At 45.7% G+C, this 5,000-nt stretch overlaps 1 protein-coding gene across 4 annotated transcripts in view; it reads left to right on the top strand.

Moving 5' to 3' along the window:
• Positions 1-5,000, top strand: part of LOC135091178 (cartilage oligomeric matrix protein-like) — a 47,778-nt gene that overhangs the window by 20,350 nt on the left and 22,428 nt on the right. For all 4 annotated transcript variants that reach the window (XM_063988632.1, XM_063988636.1, XM_063988643.1 and 1 more), the window contains one exon: positions 651-865. In XM_063988632.1, the coding sequence (XP_063844702.1) occupies positions 651-865 (215 nt within the window). The remainder of the gene's footprint in view (positions 1-650; positions 866-5,000) is intronic.

The raw sequence follows: 5,000 nt of genomic DNA, 5'->3' as shown, positions 1-5,000 counted from the left end.
ATTTCGTAAGAAAATGACTTGGTGCGTTGGTGCACGTATGCAGCGGGGAGTTGAAGACGTTTGCTTTGTAAAAAAAGATGTTTAATGTTTATCTTCATTAGCTCAGTTGTATACATGTGTGTGTGCGAGGCTCGATGGGACAGGTATGGATTAACACCTGCAGAATATTGGGCTAAAATCCTGTGGAATATTGACGATGGAAAATATATTCTTTGATCGCGTGAGTGAATATATTATGCGAAATTAATGGAAAAATATCTCCTTTTATAACAGAAAATGTTAATTCCATCACACAATCGACGATTTTTCAGTGTCATGGCTGACTTGAAAATCATGATCTTTAAGGCAAAGCAGCTTTTCTTTTCAAAGATGCAACGTGGAGAACGGTGATGGTATACTGAGAGTAAATAGATACATCATAAACACCTCAGGTTGTGCAACCCACTTCAGACAGTTGCCATCCAAAGAAATGGAGCCTCACGTGTAGCTGGGGAACACACGGGTGTCTGGAGTACATCTCCCCACCGTGGCCTTCACTGGTCACTGTGTTGTTTGTACTGCCAGGGACAGGATACTTTTATTGTACAGATACCTAATTTCAGAGTGAAGATAATGTGCTAATATTTTTTTTACCGATGTTCCATCCTCAGTGACGCTAAACGCTATAACCAACGGGGTGAAGGAAACCCAGCGGCTGGCGGCGCCGGCGGTGGCGGGCCATACGGCGTTGAGCTCCCTGCTGCTGGTGGTGGACCAGGCGGAGAAGCGTGCCAGCGTTTACGTCAACTGTCGCCTGCAGGGCTCCGTCAGCCTGCCGTGGACTCCGAGGGAGATGGCGAACAGTGGCGACGAGGACCTGCGAGCGGTGAGTAGCGGGGAGAGGCGGGGCGGGGCGGGGCGGGGTGGCATATCGAGGCCACCTCGGCTTGTATACATTTGTTGTGTGCGTGAGTGCTGTCAGCAGTCTTTGTGAGCTGAACTACAAACACTGCTTTCCTTTTTCATTCATATTCAAGAATTACGAGTATTATAACATGAAGGCAGAAATTTATGATTACATTTTAAATAATAATTTCTAAGTGACGTGTGTATCATTGCCAGACTTCCATAGAATAGAAATACGAGCAGCTTAGAAATACTTTGCCCAGAGTGAACGCTTGCATGTCACGTTCCCTCATTGTCATGAAACAAACACAGCGAGGCAGCGCAGTGCAGCATTACGACCCTCATGACATTATGGTGAATACAAAGTCAGATTACATGACTTTATTTGATCCTGTAACAACACTGACGATTGGACGCGTGGGAGGCAATGGAGAGTGTTTGTTATGGCAGGCCGGGTGACCCTGGCCTTGGCATGGCTGGCGCGACCTTTCCCACGCACCGCCACCACCTCTCAGATTCCATTTGTGGCTTCAAGCTTTCCTCCATGCTTCACAAATAAAAAAAAATAAATAAAAAAAACGTGCGGAGTTTTAGGCAGATGAAAAAAAAGAAGTGAATGAATCAACACACATGAGCAATCATCGTGGGTGACGTCACAAGTGGTTTCTCACGGAGCTTAATGTGAGGAATCCGGATGTGGCAGGAGCGAGGGCGGCAAGGCGGGGCAGACCGGAATCTGTCGCACACACACCGGGGGCAAGGCGGTAAAGTGATTAATTGATAAGAAGGAACTCTCGTTGTGCAACAGCTTGTGTCACCAAGAGCCACGTGCTCCTTTCCCTCCTCTTATTTCTTTGGCTTCTGTATGCACATATCTTGCTCCTGGTGCCTCCAGCTTCTGAGAACTCGACGCTGGTTGAGAGATGATGTACGTGTTGTGGTATGTTCAATGAGCGCTCACTTTAGGTCCAGGACGTGTTCGTGTACTGAGGGCACGGCGTCGACAGCTGCGAGCCGAGACGATCTTCTTCGTGCATCGATGTCGGTATTTCTTTGAGGTGGAAGAGGAGCCGTCACTGGTGATTCACGCTGGCCACTGCACTGGATGGCGAGATGTTCATCCAAAAATGATAAAGAAGAGAGTGTCTTTTTTTTTTTCTATTCCGTGTAAACATGTATATTCTTAAGATAGTGTGAGTCCCGCCTTGTCTGGGGAGCGTTCTCTTCCTTAGGATAAAGTAAGATTTTCTCGGGAGCACAGTGGTGGCGATGCAGTAACATGAGCGTGTAACACCATAATGGTGATTGCGAGCCTCGCAGCGACTCTGACGCAACGTTGAGATTTAATGCCGTGCCTCTGTTTGTCTAAAGCAATTTTTTTCATTTGACACTTCTTCGCTTGAGAGGAGCGTGGGGCAGGCGTGGATCTCGAGTGTTCTGAGGCTCAAGCGCTGAAGCTGATCCATTCGCTTGCTGCGTGACGCCGAAGACAACGGAATACAGTAAATTGCATAGGGGTCGAATTGAAGGAGAGGGAGGGCGTGGGAGGGAGGGCAGTGAAGGGGAGGTTAATGTACCTAGCAGCCCCAGCCAACACTTCCGACACCAAGAGATTAAAGGCGACTTCCCCTTCTTACCCGCCACCCATGTTCATTTCTCTCTCTCTCTCTCTCTCTCTCTCTCTCTCTCTCTCTCTCTCTCTCTCTCTCTCTCTCTCTCTCTCTCTCTCACCGTCGTGCCAAGCGGAAAGAGCTATCACGCCTCAAACAGTGCGGGCATCACGCCGAAGGAGGGGAGGAAGAGGAGTGCCACACTTACTCTGGATGAAGAGGGAAAGTCAGACTGCCGCGATGTGTAGGAGGAGCAAGGTCAGGCTGCCTTATTGAGAGAGAGAGAGAGAGAGAGAGAGAGAGAGAGAGAGAGAGAGAGAGAGAGAGAGAGAGAGAGAGAGAGAGCGGGGGCGGGAGAGGTGGTTTGTTTATCGGTGTGAAGAATGACAACTTTTCAAGAGGGAGGTTTCAAGACACCTATCCTCCAATTTTGGATGATCCTCTTTGACATTTCTTTAGAGACTGGCATCTTAGTGGGTCTTTTTCTTTCGTTATTTTTTTTTGCCCTAGGTCAGTGGCTCTCCTAGATAAAGAAAAAAAGAGAAAAAAGAAAAAGAAAAAAAAAGATTCGAATCCCACACTGGTTGAAAACAAAGAAAGCGTCTCTCCTTTCCTGTTGGCTGATGATGATGATGATGATGATGATGATGATGATGATGATGATGATGATGGTGATGATGATGATGATGGTGATGATGATGATGAACACGACATAGGTAATTAAAAAAAACAGACAATCGTGGGCGTGACTAGAATAACACAGGTAGTAATAAATGAGGAAGACAATGAGTGGATAGGGACGCTCGTGCATGAGGGAGAATAATGTGTGTGGAGGCAGTGAAGCGAAGAGAAGAGTGCAGCAGCAACAGAGTGGAGGAGAAACATCGTCTTGGTAACAGGATGTGAAACAGTAAAGGTGATAAAGACCGACAGCTTGAGGAGGTGTGTCGGTATGAAATGACGGCACGAGAGAGAGAGAGAGAGAGAGAGAGAGAGAGAGAGAGAGAGAGAGAGAGAGAGAGAGAGAGAGAGAGAGAGAGAGAGAGAGAGAGAGAGCATCAACAACATTAACAACAACAACAACAACAACAACAACAACAACAACAACAACAACAACAACAACAACAGGAACAACAACAACAACAACAACAACAACAACAACAACAATAATAATAATAATAATAATAATAATAATAAAAATAATAATAATAATAATAATAATAAAGTGCAGAGGTAATGGAGGCAAGTGGAAAAAAATGAGTTGACATCTTTTCTCACAGCAGCACTGCGTGTGTGTGTGTGTGTGTGTGTGTGTGTGTGTGTGTGTGTGTGTGTGTGTGTGTGTGTGTGTGTGTGTGTGTGTGTGTGTGTGTGTTTGTGCGCGCGTGTGTGTGTGTCACCGCCAACCTCTCTCCACCCTCTCTCTCTCTCTCTCTCTCTCTCTCTCTCTCTCTCTCTCTCTCTCTCTCTCTCTCTCTCTCTCTCTCTCCTTTCCTCGCCTTTTTTTTGTAATTCCTTTCATCAACACACACACACACACACACACACACACACACACACACACACACACACACACACACACACACCCTGGCCTCCCGCTCACTCCTCTCGCCACCTCGGCCTCATAACTCAGTGGGCGGGCCTCATCTTCCCGCGTGTTGTGATTCGCGTCCCAGCACTCGCGAGGACACCCCCGAGCTGGGCCGCGAAACGTGTGCCAGTGCAGTAGGTCAGGTCAACGCACTACGTATAGGTTTCTGGAGGTGCTGCATAGGTTCTGTCTCTGCAATGCTCTGTTTCTCTAGGTTTTGCGTATGTTTTGGCTCCGTTATGCTCCTTTTCTTGAGGTGCAGCTATAGGTTCTGGCGTTGCAATGCTCTCTGTTATAGTCTGTCATATGCTTAAATGCTTCAGACTATATGACTGTTTTAAAAGGTTACAGAGATGGTTGGTCGTGTTCTCAAGCGTGTTTTTTTTATTTTTCACTACTACTAGATTCATAAAAATACTCTTGAGAACAGCAATAACTTCCATAAAAATGCTCTTGAGAACCACGATAACTTCCACTACTCCTGTGAAAAAGTTGTCATGATGAAACATGATTTTTAAAAATCATGTCCACCGTTCCTTGACTACTGTTGCTTCATAAACTGAATAAAATGTTAGGGTGAGTTTGTAGTGTACTATTGATTTTGAAACACAGCTGAAAGGAAGGGTTACTGTAGACTGAGAAGTTGAGGCCGTGTAGCTTCTGTAGTTGAGTCAATAGAGAGGTTTAAAAGATTAGATAAATTTAAAGATAGAGATGATAGGTGGGTACAGGTATGTATATTTCACACAGGGACAGCCACGTGTAGACTTACTATAGATTCTTGCGGCTATCTGTATGTTGTTATGTTCTTTGGCACAGTAAGATTAGCACTCAAGCATAATAACGAGTCACACTTTCATCAACAATCAAATGGTTAGTCTTAAGAGGTCAGTAATAGTTTTGATATCGAATTA

The sequence above is a fragment of the Scylla paramamosain genome, chromosome 3, assembly GCF_035594125.1.
Source record: "Scylla paramamosain isolate STU-SP2022 chromosome 3, ASM3559412v1, whole genome shotgun sequence".
Classification (NCBI taxonomy): domain Eukaryota; kingdom Metazoa; phylum Arthropoda; class Malacostraca; order Decapoda; family Portunidae; genus Scylla; species Scylla paramamosain.
This window is presented reverse-complemented; position numbering and strand designations above follow the sequence as displayed.